This window comes from Zootoca vivipara, chromosome 8 (genome assembly GCF_963506605.1).
Source record: "Zootoca vivipara chromosome 8, rZooViv1.1, whole genome shotgun sequence".
Lineage (NCBI taxonomy): Eukaryota > Metazoa > Chordata > Lepidosauria > Squamata > Lacertidae > Zootoca > Zootoca vivipara.
In genome coordinates, this window is record NC_083283.1 from 22,349,623 (window position 1) to 22,364,460 (window position 14,838).

At 37.7% G+C, this 14,838-nt stretch overlaps 1 protein-coding gene across 1 annotated transcript in view; it reads right to left on the reverse strand.

Annotated features, from left to right (window-relative positions):
- SPAG1 (sperm associated antigen 1) overlaps positions 1-14,838 on the reverse strand; it is a 34,283-nt gene that overhangs the window by 18,604 nt on the left and 841 nt on the right. Inside the window, exons 2-10 of the mRNA XM_035124672.2 lie at positions 12,886-13,027; positions 9,624-9,783; positions 9,376-9,501; positions 8,753-8,820; positions 7,495-7,607; positions 6,506-6,611; positions 5,053-5,183; positions 3,666-3,772; positions 2,018-2,180 (exon numbers count right to left, since the gene is read on the reverse strand). Coding sequence (XP_034980563.2) covers positions 2,018-2,180; positions 3,666-3,772; positions 5,053-5,183; positions 6,506-6,611; positions 7,495-7,607; positions 8,753-8,820; positions 9,376-9,501; positions 9,624-9,783; positions 12,886-13,025 — 1,114 coding nt within the window. The 5' untranslated portion in view covers positions 13,026-13,027. The remainder of the gene's footprint in view (positions 1-2,017; positions 2,181-3,665; positions 3,773-5,052; positions 5,184-6,505; positions 6,612-7,494; positions 7,608-8,752; positions 8,821-9,375; positions 9,502-9,623; positions 9,784-12,885; positions 13,028-14,838) is intronic.

Genomic DNA, 14,838 nt, shown 5'->3' on the forward strand with positions numbered 1-14,838 from the left:
CGAACTGCTAGGTTGGCAGGAGCTGGGATCAAGCAACGGGAGCTCACCCCATCACAGGGATTCGAACTGCCGACCTTCTGATCAGCAAGCCCTAGGCTCAGTGGTTTAACCACAGCGCCACCTGGGTCCCTTCTTATCTCAGTTAGCCCCTATAATAGTATGAAATAATCATCTTGCAGCAGACATTTTAAAGAGATAGTAAAAAGGTAAAATAATCATTTTGCAGCATCTTCCTAAAACAAATAATTCAAGATTTTAAAAGTAAAACTTGCAATATTGAACATGTTTATTTCTTACTTATCTAGACACAAAATATTAAACAAAATTGTTTAATACAATCTTAAACCAAAAATAGAAGACCACAACTTTATGAGTGTTTCCCTCTTAAAATTGCTCCAGTGTCTGCAAATCTACTGTTAAAAGACATATGAATTCAAAACAACTGTTTGAGGTTATGCTATGAAAAATTTTTTAAAGGAAAATTGGAGTGGGTGGGGAATAATGTGCAATATTACAGACTGAAAATATGTCTAAGAACTGTACACAAACTTAGCTCAGTGGTAGAGCACACATTTAATCACATGAAGAAGATCGCAGGCTCAGTCTCCAGATGAAAAGATTCATTTCTGAAAAGGAGCCATTACCAGTCAGTATAAATAATATTGAGCTAGATAGACTGAAGGTCTCACCCAGTACAGACAGCTTTCTGGTGTTATGAGCTTTGGGGTGGGGAGTTAGGCTGAATGCCTGGGCCCCCTTCTAAGTATTTAAATAGCCAAGCTACCGGTAGCTTCCTGGTGAGGTGATAGCCTAGGGAATAAAGGGAACAAAGGAAGAGGCTTTGAGTGAGATAACAAATGGGTGGAGCCCACTCTGTCAGCTGGCTGGTAGTTGGAAAACCAAAAGGTCAGAGTTGAGAGTTCAGAGATGTGAGCAAGAAGCTAGATGTGGAAAAACAACAAGTTGGGAAGCTGGTGAGTCAGAGAGATATTTGATTTCTGTTTGAATTCCAGGCCACAGCTATCGGGGAAGCAAGACCCTCTTAGGATGTTAATGCTGTGAACCCCTCCATCGTAGGCTCAGGTATACTGTACATATATATGTGTAAATAAACCATATATCATAAAGACACCTCAGTCTCCACTGTGCCTCATTCCGAAGGCAACACGAACCCTGGGTAAGTGCCTGGAACCCCTGGAATCTCACACTGCTCAAGACTGGGATGATGTGCAGTACAGTGGCACCTCGACATACGAATGACTCGACATACAAATTTTTCGAGTTACGAAGGGAAAAAATGGGGGCGGGCTTACAAATTTATTTGACTTACATAAAGCAAGAACATAAAGCAATAGGGTTTGCAAGAGAGAAGTCCAAGGTACAGGAATTAATAATTGAAAATAATGTTAAACCTTTATCAAAGATTTATAAATTTCTTCTGGAGTGGGAGCTAAAAGATTAAGAAATAAAGTGCTTAATGGTCAAATGGGCCCAGGATTTGGGAAAGCCAATATATAAAGTTCAGTGGGATAGATTGTGGAAAGTACGGTAACAATGAAATTCACAGCCTGTACCGGAATAAAGGAGAATATGATGAAAATGCTATATCGATGGCATCTTACACCGGATAGGATTGCCAAAATTTATAAGAGTGGAGATAATAATTGTTGGAAATGTCATAATAAAATAGGAGATTATATACATTGTTGGTGGGGCTGTGTTAAAATTAATAAATTTTGGGGAGAAGTCTATGAAGAATTGAAAAAGATGGTAAATATTACTTTAAAAAAAAACAGAATATTTTCTATTAAGTTTGCTACCCGAAATATTTCCAGAAGATAGGAAAAATATATTTCTTCATGGCTGTGCAGCAGCAAGATTATTAATAGGCCAAAAGTGTGCATTCGGAATGGATTAAATTCGTAAGTAGAGGTTCCACTGTACTATCTTCCAGTGAGGTGACACTACAGTCAGCTCCATGCCCGTCCATTTAAAACAATTAACAAGTTAAAATTACTTTTATCTCCACTGGCATTTTCACATTCTGCTTCATTTACTCCTAGTTCTTCATCACCATCTGAGTCTTCTATATCTTGAATAAGTATTTGTTTCCCCTTGCTATTAGTTTGAGAAATAGGTTCCAACTCTTTCAGCTTCTTCTCAATATCCAACAAGTTTTTCTGTAGTAATATAGCAATATTTAGTTTTTATTATTATTTTAAATACACAAATTCTTCCACCACTGAAAGATACACTCAACATTTTCAACATTACATAATACTGTAATTGCAAAAGGAGAAAATTAGAGAACCTAGTGTCAGAAGTGAGATCAGAACCAAAGTACTTAGAACTGAAAGTACATATACCTCTATAGGAAATTCCATTTAAAAAGAACCTGTTCAGTAAAGTAGTAGTTCTCTAATAAATTCAGATAATACAGTTATAATATTATATTGGGAGTGGTGCTTTAAATTATCTGTAGTGGTTTTGTAGTGGGAGATTGTTAAAGTAGAAATGTCAAAAATCCTGAATGAGGCAGCTGTTTTAGTACCACAATTGATATTACTGAATACAGTTTGTTTGATGCTTTCATTACTATCAAGTCTATCAAGATGGCCTTTAGAACCAGAGTGACTATAGCTCATCATTAGAAATCGGCTCAGGATTTCTCTCTCAATTTGGCACAAAGATCTGTTGAATACTGCTGTATTAGAAAGGCTCACTCACCAACTTAAGCTACTGAAAGGGCACAAAAAACTAGACTCTGTTTTTCCCATTTAGAATATCTTCTATATTAAATTCATCATGTGAAAATGGTAAACCACCCCGTGATCCTCAGACAAAGGGTGGTATAGAAATTTAATAAATAAATATAAATTGTGTGGAGCAATTATACGTTACCATACTTCTCCTGACATGTATGTGCCACTTAGGTCACCTGCACTAAACCAGAGTGGGGTAAATAAGCTGCAGGCTGACATGCCTTCAGTGTCAAGAGAAACACTACTAAAGCCCACCAATCAGCGACGGTGCCAGTGACAACACCCACATAGGGAGCCAATGAACTCACAATACCACATCCCCAGCATACACAATACCAGACTGCCCAACTCAATCTGCTGCAATGGCTCAGCCAGAAATCTTGTACTCCACTGGTTGAGGGCTACAGGATTTGTTGAAAGCCGTGCTATGCCACTGGAACAAGAGATACTCATTCTGGAAGTAACTGGGCTGCAATTGGCCCACTCAGTGTATAGAACCATAGCAATATCCACAAGAGAGTGGCTACAAGCACAGAGGTATTCAATTGCTCAGATCTCTCTTGAACCCTCAAAATGTGCAAATTATTTATGTGTGACCTTCCCTCCAAATCAGATAACTTAGCTTGCAGAGCAGCATCAAAATTGGAAGAAAGATGGTATTGTAATAGTTGGGTGAGTGGTGGGCTCTCCACTCTGGATCAGCTGATGGAAGCGTATTGCTTTTTTCCCTTTTGAGAAACCAGTTTGACCTGCCGCCGTCTGTGGGATGGCAGTATTTGTATCAAATACAGTATTTGTATTAGATATATTTCATTGTGTACCATCTTTCAATAGTAAATATGTCCAATACAAACAGTATCCATAGTTTACAATACGTCCATGAAGTCAACAATTAATACATACCTTAGCAATAGCATTTTCTGGCTCAATATGTAACACTTTCTTCAAATCTTCCACAGCTGCTTTGAAATTATTTAGCTTAGTGCAAACAGTGGCACGGCGCATAAAAGCTGCAGATCAATAAATAATGCATTATTTTATTGCAATGTTCTAAGTTACATAATAAATATGTCAATATAATGTGAAATAGTGGAAATGTAAAATAATTCTGCATTAATGATATAATAACTTGCAACTATTGCAATATAGCTTTGTAATAAAGATGCATGGTTTAAAAATAATCTCAATTTGACACAGGCAAACCATCTTCACATATAATGATTCATTTTAGTACAGGGATGCAGAACCTCAGGCCGAGGAGCCAAATGTAGCCCTCCAGGCCACTCCATCTGGCCCCTGAAGTTCTCCCCAGGCCACATCCCCTTTCTGACCCACATCCACCACCAGTCCTTCTTTATACCGCACTCTAGTGTTTTTGCCTGGCTGGAATGTGTCCTTAACTCTGTTAAGGCTTCTTGCTTCCCTCAGTGGAGAATACAGAGAGATGTGTGAGTGTGAAGAAGCCAACCTACAGTACACAAGGCAAAAATGGCAGTAGTTGCTTAGCCCACTTTTGCCTCTGCTGTTGCCCACCAATGGCACAAGGTCCTATAAGGCTGCCCAAAAGCAAATGAGGCCCTTAGGTTGAAAAAGGATCCTCAACCCTTACTTTAATACCATAATTATTGTACTAAATTTCTACTCTGTTCCAGTCTCCCATCAAAGTATAATCTGTTACCAAAAATTAACCCACTAAAAGAGATGTGATTACAGCTGCAATAACCTATATAATGTACCTAGACATGTGGGGACTTCCCTTTTACACTGCCTAGGAAAAGCCAACTTTTCATGTCAGGATTGCAATAAATTGCCTTAGACAAAGTAGGCTGAACTTCCTTCTGCTGATTAATAGTTGGGAGGGGAACTCTTGTTGCTTGGAATAAACTTTTCCCACCATTGCCTGGTTAGCCCTGTCTCGGAATTTACCTTGAAGAGATACAAGCTTTTACATTGAATATTGGAGATGAGTGGGAAAATATTCAGGGTTCTAATGGCAAAGCACAGATACTGTACCCCCATAAATTCCCTTCCACTAAACCATGTAAAGCACTTAGCATGAGTACTAAGCCGCTATTGTGCTGAACAATTCATTTCCCACTATAGCAGAAGTGGAAAAATAAATCGTTGGGAGTGGTTATTCCACAGTACTCTTAATGCAGGGGACGTAAATCAGAATGCAATCCACAAATTTCAAAAAACAGTTTTTGTCACCTATGCTGACTTTGCTCCATTAATTTAAAAAGATTTTTTGCTAGCATTAATTTTTCAAAAGTGATTTCTTTAATTTTACCTTTTACGTTTTCAGGGTCCATTTTTAACACTGTCTCACAATCCTGATGAGCAACATGCCAATTCTGAAGTTTTATTTCTGCCTGAGCTTTATTATTGTATGCAGCCACAGTGGGAAATGCAGATATGCTCCTGCAAAATACTGAGGCATTAGGCAGGCTGAAATGAACACAGACACTTCAGAAAAGAGTCAGGTGATGCCTTAAAGCCTAAAGTGCGGGAATGTTGTTACAAAGTAAAGCCAGAAGGCCCAAGAATGAAAAAGATAAGAGTGTTACAATACTGTACAGAGTACAAATGAAAACAAGTACAGGTCAAAAGAGTAAAAGATCCAATCAGTGTGGGTGTGGCCTCCCATCTGCTAATGAAAATGGCTAAGGAAGATAAAGAATACACATAAAGACCTAAAGAGGAACATATTATTTTCTGTAGTTACCTAGCCATTTTCATTCTCTACTGATTCCATGCAACTCAATATAGAAAACTGACTACAAGTCATAATGCTTGGCCTTGGGCAGTTAAAGATTCACAAAGTGCCTCTGCTGTCTAGTACCAAAACAAGCACAAGTTTTCTTTCTGGCTTTGGAGGTGAAGGTTGGCATAGGCTCATTTGGGTAATGGGCAGCAGAGGTACATCAAGAACATCAGCTGTCCAGAGCTGAAACAAATTCTAGTTATCCACCTACAAAGTTGGAACTGGAGAAGGGCGGGAGTCATTTCCACAGTTATGCCAGGTTTCAAACCTCCAACAAAGCCCAGCACAACTGCAAAGACCACCAGGAAGAAGGCATCTATATATACCATATTCAATACAATCGGGATCAGTCCAAGCCATTTTTGCTGCCTGATAGGACAGGATAAGAAGCCCAAAAATAGTGTCATGTCACACTTTCAAGTTCCTGAAGTTTTTGTCAGTACAGTCTCAGTCTAGAATGCCTTATTGTGAGGATTGCTGTGTGGCTAAACAACATACACAGTGGAACCTCGGTTTACGAACGCAATCCGTTCCACGGAGGCATTTGTAAACGGAGGCATTCGCTCTGCGAATGCACCCGTCTGCGCGTGCGCGAAGCACCAATAGAGCGCTTCTGCACGCGCATGCACGTGCGAGCTGTGCAGATCGCGTCTGCGCATCCGATGCCGCGGAACCCAAATGTAAACAGTTCCGGGTCCGCGGCGTTCATAAATGGAGGCATTTGTAAACGGGACTGTTTGTAAACCGAGGTACCACTGTACATAGAAAAATGCATACCATAAAATTGATATATGTATACTAGTACAAATTTTGTTTAAACCACTTTCAAACAACAAAGTTGATAGTGTAGCAGCTAAATGTTTTTTTTTTTATAGAAGTTGTAACTTTTAAGACTACATATTAATGCCTGCCTTGCATCCAGGTTGCTACTGTAGCTACTGCAGCAGGCTAATAATTACTATACCTGTAGCTGACTCACCGAGTATAGTAGATAACTGCTTCTTTGTAGTCTCCTGTAACAAATGCTTCATTTCCTTTTTCTTTTTCACGATTAGCAATTAAGATTTTTTCCTTTGTAGTCAAACCTAGAAAATATCTATTACATAGTAAAAGAAGAAAAATTGCAGGCAAAACCCAAAACATTTCTCTTTAACACTACAGAGAAAGAATATGAGAGAGAGAGAGAGAGAGAGAGAATATTGTAAAAGACATAATATACAAGTGCTCTATTGTTCTGATTTGAGCATCCACCCACTTCAGGCAGAAATCCGCTGCATTTAAGCAACATGCTATATCTCAATTGTTGAACACATACTTTGTATACAGAAGGTAACAAATTTAATTAACAGTCTGTCCAGTTAAAAGGAACTCCTGTAACAAGGCTGGGAAGCACCTCCGAGATCCTGAAATACTAGTAGCAGTCAAAGTAGGCACTTATGGACTAGACTGACTGTCAGTCTAACATTAGTATAAGGAAGCTTCATATACTCAATTCTTTTAGCACTAAGCCTACAGTGGTTGAAACTACACTTTGGAATTTTCTGCTTTATTGTTTAAGGGTATGCTATTTTTTTCAAGGTAAGGGTTATAACATTTTAAAACCCTGTTTACAAAAAAAGTGTTTTCTAGCTATATTGCTGATTTATCTACTACCTTAGCAGAATTATGCAATCAAAAACACAGGATTTTTAAATAGTGTAATTCAGCAATACTGACTGCATTACTGAATTTTGAAGAAACATGGTAAAATGTTTCTGGAAAAGAACAGGCAGACTTTGGATATATATAGGAGTTACTGATAATGCATACAATACTGATAAACAAATTCATATAAAATTTTCATAATTCTATATGAGAATCAAGTCACAGTATTTTTGAAAACAGGGATTCCTATGAGTAGTAGATTTCTTATTTTTCGATAAAAGGCAACAGCAACCAAAATCACTGTAGTACTGAGTGAAAACCTACCTGTTGTGTCTATATCAGCTTTTGGTAACCCTTTGTTAGTAGTTCTAAATCTGGGTTTACTCTTATTTTCCTCATAACCATCAATTTTGGAACATTCTTTTTCCACATCAAACCTTTAAAAATGTAAAAGCATTTTATATATTTACATTATAATAATAAACATCCAAATGTGTGTTTAACTATAACAAGACTTCACACTGACATAGTTTAAGGGTATGATGGACTATTAAGGGACCCAGGTGGCGCTGTGGTTAAACCACTGAGCCTAGGGCTTGCTGATCAGAAGGTCAGCGGTTCGAATCCCTGTGACGGGGTGAGCTCCCGTTGCTTGGTCCCAGCTCCTGCCAACCTAGCAGTTCGAAAGCACGTCAAAATGCAAGTAGATAAATAGGAACCGCTACAGCGGGAAGGTAAACGGCGTTTCCATGTGCTGCTCTGGTTTGCCAGAAGCGGCTTTGTCATGCTGGCCACATGACCTGGAAGCTGTACGCCGGCTCCCTCGGCCAATAATGCGAGATGAGCGCGCAACCCCAGAGTCGGTCACAACTGGACCTAATGGTCAGGGGTTCCTTTACCTATGATGGACTATTAATTTGCAATGTAGGAATATGCAGGTGGCCCAGATGGGGATCAAACCTACGCTCTTGGCATTATCAGCACCTCGCTCTAACCAACAGAGCTGAAGCAGTTGGCAGGTTCTACTCTTAAGTAGGGAGAACCAGCTGTACAAATATAAGATGTGGGAAAGGATCTTGTCTTAGTAGACAACACATTTAACATGAGTCAAAAGTGTGATGCAGCAGCAAAAGGAAAAAAAGGCTAATGCTCTTTCTAGCATGTATCAACAGAAGTATAGTGCCCCTATCAAATGAAGTAATAGTACTGCTCTATTCTGCCTTGGAAAGACCATACCTGGAGTACTGTGTCCCGGTCTGGGCACCACAATTTGAGGATATTGGCAGGGCAAGCAAGATGTTGTGCAAGGAAAAATTCTTGCACAGATCAAATGTTGCCTTAGTATGATGTTGAATACAACTCATCATATTTAGAGCGCTTTCTCCCAACATGCAATTTTTGTGTAAAGGTCTCCATTAATACTAGACTTTCGGATACCATTTGTCTATAGTTAGCCCTGTGAGATTTTGAGAATCTCAAGGGCACATTAACATAGAAACAAACCTTCCTTTTTCAAAACCAACCTAAATAGAACATCAGAAAATATTTGAGTTAAACAATATGCAGAAGGTATCTAACATACTTATCCCACTCTCTATAGTCCCTTGGTACATTTTTATTCTTTATTACACCATTTCTTGAAGTTTTGCTCTAGAATGAGAAGTCAGACAAGATATAAAAAAATAAGCTTCATCAAAGAATTTGTTTTGTTACTTTTCATTTCATGTAATATGAGCATTATAACATGTTTCAGCTACTTCAAACTGAGGTCTTGGAATTCACATATGTTCAGTAAGTAACTCAATCACTTGCTATCCTTTCTACAATCATGTGCTTATCAACTAAGAATAAATGTCAATATTTCTATATTTAAAATTCTCATATGGGAAAAAATGAGAATTGCAAACATATCATTTGCAAACATACATAACCAAGTGGGACTTGCAATTAAATATTGCAGCGCATAGTGCTATCTCATACAAGAATCCAGCCCCTCCTCCCCCAGTTTTCCCTTCCTCACCTCCAGTTAGTGGGCATGGAATGCTCTGTCATCACTGGGCTGATTGGGGTTTGTTTGTACTTTTTTCCTACTTCTGCAAACCTTTGATATGCCCTGAACCTAATGATAGCTTCCTTTTACAGGATTGGCACTCACAGAATTTAAATGTAGGGTATTGAATATTGAATAGAAACACAAGTTCACACCTGTCTAGAAGGAAGAGTGCTATCTGAACTACGAACTGGTGGCAAATTTTCCACTTTCTCCTTGAATACTTCTGTTGTAGCATACCGCATTTTATACTCATCTTCTTTCATTTCAGTAATCCAGCTCTGAAAGAAAACATAAACATATTTCAAAATCTGAAATCGGTTTTTTTAACCAGGCAACAACTATTTGTTATTTAAAAGTCGCATACAAAATTAGCATACTACAGAATGAAGAAGTGCAATACCTTCATTTCATTCTCTATTTCTTCCCATTCCTCAGTAGTAAAATCAGAAGCAGTGGCTGCAGGTTTATCTCTTCGGAGAGCTCTGCTATTTGGAGCCAAAGACTCAATGCGTTTTTCACAAAATAGTACAAGATCAGGATAGAAGCCCTCTTCACCAGACCTGAAAATTAGTAAATGTGACATTATACGAACTTCTGCAAGCACAACAGGAATTTTCTTTTTTTTTAATTAAATTTTTATTCACTTTTCTTTTTCTATCATTACATACATCTCATATCAATAACATTTATGTTACATCCCATCTTCCCTCCCCCTCTTGGGCTTCCCCCAACTTCCACTTCTGGTTTGTTTCCCTCTTGTTACATGCTGCTGTTTCTTAAACGTCTACTATATCATTTATTATATTGTTTTAAATGTTCTTTGTTAATAAAGATGTGAATGTTTATTTAAATCCTGCCATCAAGTCAATATTATTCCTTTGTTTCTGCAAGTATGTTATAAATGGTTCCCACTCTTTTTCAAAGTCACTGTTGTCTTTTTCTCGAAGTTTGTCTGTCAATTTTGCCAGTTCTGCATAGTTCATCAATTTCTCTTGCCATTGTTCTTTAGTTGGAATTTCTCCAGTCTTCCACTTTTGTGCTATCAAAATTATTGCTGCCGTAGTACCGGTAGCATACATAAATAGTGTGCTGTTCTCTTTCGGCAAATCTTGACCTAAAATACCTAACAGGTATCTTTAATTTGTCTGCCTGGAAGGAATCCTGATTGATCATAATGAATAAAATATTTTAAAATCTTTTTCAATCTATTTGCTAAAACAAATGCAAACAATTTATAATCATTATTTAATAATGATATAGGCCTATAATTTTTTACCAATGTTACATCTGAATCTTGTTTTGGTATCAAAATTATATAAGCCTCTTTCCATGTTTCTGAAACTTCCCGTTTTTAGAACCTCATTCATAGTATCTTTCAATGGGTTCACAAGTTGGTCACTCAGTTTTTTTATAATACTTAGCTGTTATTCTATCTGGTCCTGGAGACTTCCCTACCTTTGTTTGATGTATTGCTTCAATTACTCATTGGGACATTATTTCTATATTTAATCTTCTCATTTGCTCCTCTGTTATCTTTGGTAACTGTTGGTAACTGTTTTTGATATAATCTTCCACGTCGTCATCTTCTCTGGTCCCTTTTTGTAAAGATAACCTGGTTCTGAACCCACTATCATCACCCCATGCTTCTTTCCATCCCCTCAAACATAAGCAATTTCCCCCCTTTCTCATCCTTTTGAATTAGTTGTGGTTCAAGTGAAGGTTTAATGTAAAAAACCACTCCATGTTTTTAGTAGTATCTGCTGCAATGAATTCATTCCCTAATCTCTTGTTAATCAAGATTTTCTCATGTTTTCTCGCAACATGCGTCTCCTGAATGCTCCACCCTGTTTCTTTTTATATTATTGTTTAAGCCATTCACATTCCAGGTCAATAATTTAAGGTTTGCCACTGTCTACTTCACTTAATTTTTTTTTTGCTTTCTTGCCCTGCTCCTTCCATTTTTTCCAATTCATCTCTTTGCCTCTCATAAGGGGTTTGGAATCTCCTCCTGAACTTTGAAACTCTGGATCCTTGCTGTGTTTTTGTATAAACTCCTGTGCCTGACTCTCTGTTACTAATCTGTATCTCTTCCTTCTGTAGGTAAAGGAAACTCCTTCTGGGAATTCCCATTTGTCATTTATCCCTGCCCCTCTAAGGATTGTTGTTAAATTTCCATATTTCCCTCTTTTAATTCTCAATTTGAATGGGATTTCTTTAAAGATGTCAACTTTCTGTCCATCAACCACCAGACCTCCCTCATAGCTTTTTTGCATTACTGCATCTTTAACTTTCCTTATTACAAAAGTCAGAAGTACATCTGGTGGTTGTCTTTTCTCTCTTGAAGCTCTCATCCAAACTCTGTAAATGTTCTCAATAAATTCTTCCATCCCCTCCTTTCCCCCACTCCATTACGCCAAAATCCCACTCACATAACTAGCAAGGCCTTCTCCGGTAACATCCTTATTCGCGCCGTGTTTGCATTTAATCTTAGTTGGAGAAGTAGGCTCTGTTGTTCAAGTTCATTTTGTCTCTCAATCTTCCCCCTACTGCCCCAGCAAGAACCCCTTGGTCCTCTCCTTTATACCCTCAACCAACTCTGCTGTTTTTTCCCCCCCAGTTTCACCACTTTCCCTTCTAGGGCATTTACTTTTTCATCTAGTTTGTCAAACTTCTGTGATAGAGCTTCCTTAGAGTTCCCTATATCTGACCTAACTTCCGAAAACTGTCTGTTCATAGATTCCTCCAACCCTTTCCTAATTCTAAAAAGTATAAAGTCATGAGTTCTGGAATGTGTGTTTAGCTACTTTTTCAATATCCTCTTGTGCTGACGCTCTTCTCTTTTCAACAATTTTCTGTCTTACTGACTCCTGTTTAGGTTTCTCTGCCATGTCTATTCTCAAAACAATTGCTTCAAAACACTTCTAACTCAAGGTCACTCCACCACCTTATCACTTTCTCACTCTTAGACTTGTGTATGGAAATTCCCCCACAGACCCAGTCTCAACTCAGTTATATACAAATCTACGTCAACTCAGTAATTATCATTCTTCTCCCCAATGCATCCTCAAAATATGCCATGACAGGTTGGGGAAAATCAAGAGAGTGTGCAGAGAAAGAATAAGTCCTGCTGGATGAGTGGACCTCTGCACATACAACACTGGATATCACCCATAGCAATTTTTAAAGCATAAACCATAAATATTAACTTCAGGAGTTGTTATAATAACCCCCTTCTGAGATAAATACTTCCACTACTTTTGTTTGATTTGCTCTAGACTTGTAAGTAGTTTACAGCTGACATTGCTACATGTTGTATTGTTTTCTATTGTTTTTTTAAGCTCAATAACCATTCAATAACTCAATTCTGCATGACCAAAAGGTCTGTAAAATCTTAAATCTGAATATCCCAGCCTTAGCTAGTATAAATATATCACCTTCTCAGTCCAAACAACCAATTTATGTTATACTAATGCCATGGTAGCAAGGCTAAACTATTTTCACTTACAGTATTTTAAATTATGACACTATTTAGCTTTTAAACAAGTTTTCTGACAAGGTCTACAAAAGAAGTGTTGGCCTTGTTAGTTTCTAGTTAATGTTTAGTTAATATTAATAGAAATATGTAAACCATAATAAAATAAATATGTAATTTAAATGTTTACCTTAATATCTTAAGAATCTTTTCCAAATGTTTAACATCTTTGCATGTTTCAATGAATTTGTAGTCCAGATGCTCAATAGGAATTTGATATGTTTTTGTTGTTCCTTGGCTTAACAAGCATGAAACTTGGTCAGCACTCATAACTAGAAATATAAAAGGTAATATTTACATTTTTCCAGTGTTCATATATATTTTGAAATTGCGTAAGCTGACTGAATAATGTGTTATAATCTCTTACGTATATTGCAAATATTTTTCAGTTACGGAAGATTATTAGATTGCAGCCTTAATTTTTGACCCTGCGAACTACTTCAAACATACTTGCTTGTGCAACTGTTTTAAATCCTTCTAGTTTCAGTCCATTGAAATGGAACAATTTATAGGACCAGGACTTTCTGTGTGGGTAGTACTTTACGCACCATGAATAAATAGCTACTGCTAGGGAAAAAACCATGATTAAGTGAAAAGAATTTCCTCAGAATTTTTCACATGTATAATTCTGTTTTTGTTTCTAAATCTTTGCAGCCACTGTTTTATTACTTGTATTTGCAATTACAGTTGCTTTTTATTACAACATGCCAAGTGCAGATGTCATAACATTTATGTTCATTCAGATTTGGCAGCCATCTGAATGTAAAACTTTTCTCCATAATAGAGACTACTGTAATTGAACATAATCCTATTTGTGAGAATTTATTCTCAGATCCTTTTGCATATAAATAAATCCATTTATTGAATTATGTCTGCAAATTATGTGACTGATGATCTTAGAGAATAATAGGTTCAGAGTACATTGTGAATTATCTGTTGTGATCTTCCACATTATTTACCTTCTGTTTTCCTTATACAAATCATACAGAATACCTACAAGCTCATTTCCTGAACATGGTTTATAATGCTACAGTTTATAAGAAAACTGAGTATTTTACCGTGTACTGGTTAACAAGTGCAAAATGTCAGCATCAATACAACCCCCCCCCCACCCCCCCTGTAATTTCCCATGAAAATGGAATGCCAGAAAATTTTGACTCCTCCCCATTTTGAAATGTAAAAAACAAAACAAGAATCATTTAAACCCACAACATAGCATCAAAACACAATTTCAGCACTGTAATAGGGAAATACATTTTTTATAAAGAATAATTCAAGGACAATGCCCCCTACAGTTAAAAAAAGGAACAGGTTGCAGCGAATAAATAAATAATCCACTAGCAACTGTTGCTATGTACTGAAGGGAGCCACAAAGCTCAGAAATTTCAGGAGATCAACATCTCCTGAAATTAGGCCCTGCCCTACGCAGTTTCACAACACCATGGAGGCAAGCCTCACTTTTTCACTACATGCAGCAAGCTCCCCCCCAAAAAACAACATTTTGAATGTATTCCACTTTATTCTATATGAAAGTCTGAAATGACTGGATCATTTGTGTTGGGTCCCCGATCTCCTTCCCTCTCCTTTTTTAAATAAATAAATAAATAAATAATGCTTTTATTTGCTTACAGGGCATCTGGGCATCGATGTAAAGCACAGAGTTATCAAGACTCCAGCCACCAACTATCTAAATGTGCCCAGAGGTCTAAGTTTGTATCTATCTGTATATAGCAACACATACAAATTTGTGGTAGGGACCTGTACCATATTTTAAGGGCCTAGCCAGCACCCCTTTATCAAAATAATTTCTACAGCCTTAGCCCCAATTCCCACAGAAATGAAAAACTGACCTTAGGAACAGCAGTCACACCCCTATGTTCACCCTCGAGCAATGAGGGTGGTGGTGGTAGGGATGGGCATAGCCAGGATTTTGGTTAGGGGGGCAGGCGTTTGTTAGAGTGGGCCAGAACCTCGAATTTGTATTGATTTTAATTGATTGGGGGGCAGCTGCCCCCCTTGGTGGGGGTCCATGGTGGGGGTAAGAAAAGGAGCATGAGAGATACAGCTGTGCATGTAACAGAAA